This window comes from Ursus maritimus, unplaced genomic scaffold (genome assembly GCF_017311325.1).
Source record: "Ursus maritimus isolate PB19 unplaced genomic scaffold, ASM1731132v1 scaffold_116, whole genome shotgun sequence".
Lineage (NCBI taxonomy): Eukaryota > Metazoa > Chordata > Mammalia > Carnivora > Ursidae > Ursus > Ursus maritimus.
Window position 1 is genome coordinate 5,942 of NW_024423520.1, and position 744 is coordinate 6,685.

The window sequence follows — 744 nt, forward strand, 5'->3', positions numbered from 1 at the left end:
TTACAAAGTTATATTTGTAGTCTTTTGTGATTGATTTTTGCCTTTACTTTTTTCTGGACTTTTAATTTTATGTGTGTATTATGAAATAACATAAGATATTGTATTAGTCTTCCTTCAAGTAAATTATTTTTATTTTTTTAATTTTACAATTTTTTATTATGTTATGTTCAAGTAATTTAGAAATCGTATATTGAAATGTAGTCAATTGTTAATAAAACAAACATTTACTGAGAACTTACTACATAGCAGGCATTGTTCTAGGTAGTGCAGATAAATACCTATACTAATCAGAGTATCATGACTTATAATACAGTTTTTAAAATTTGTATGTAAACATGTGTATTATGACCAAATAATGCTTGTTCTATAAGTAGGAAGAGTGATTATTAATATGAAAGCGTTGTGATAGCTTTCAGTGTGTTCATATTTTCTGTAATTTGTAATTTTTTTCAAACCCAGGGAGAAGATAGCATTTTTTACAAGACCAAGAGTTTACATACCTCCTCTGCCGGTCGATGATGTTTGATATGGTGCCTTGTACACGTGAAGTATTTATCTGCCTGTTTCATTTTCATGACGTTCTTTGACTAGCTAAATTTGTGTTTAAAATGTTTATGCAAAGGTCTTAATAGCATTTTGTTTTTAAAATTATATAAATATGTATTTTATAAGTGACAGTCGCGGGGTTTAACTTTTCCTTGTGAAATTAACATCTCAAAACATGTTATTTTGTAAAAGATCAAC

At 27.4% G+C, this 744-nt stretch overlaps 1 protein-coding gene across 1 annotated transcript in view; it reads left to right on the forward strand.

The window, feature by feature from the left end:
- LOC121101951 (protein WWC3-like) overlaps positions 1 to 685 on the forward strand; it is a gene marked incomplete at its 5' end in the record, with an annotated part of 2,282 nt that extends 1,597 nt beyond the window's left edge. Inside the window, one exon of the mRNA XM_040626579.1 lies at positions 460 to 685. Within this exon, the coding sequence (XP_040482513.1) occupies positions 460 to 526 (67 nt within the window). The remainder of the gene's footprint in view (positions 1 to 459) is intronic.
- Between the last annotated feature and the right edge of the window lie 59 nt (positions 686 to 744).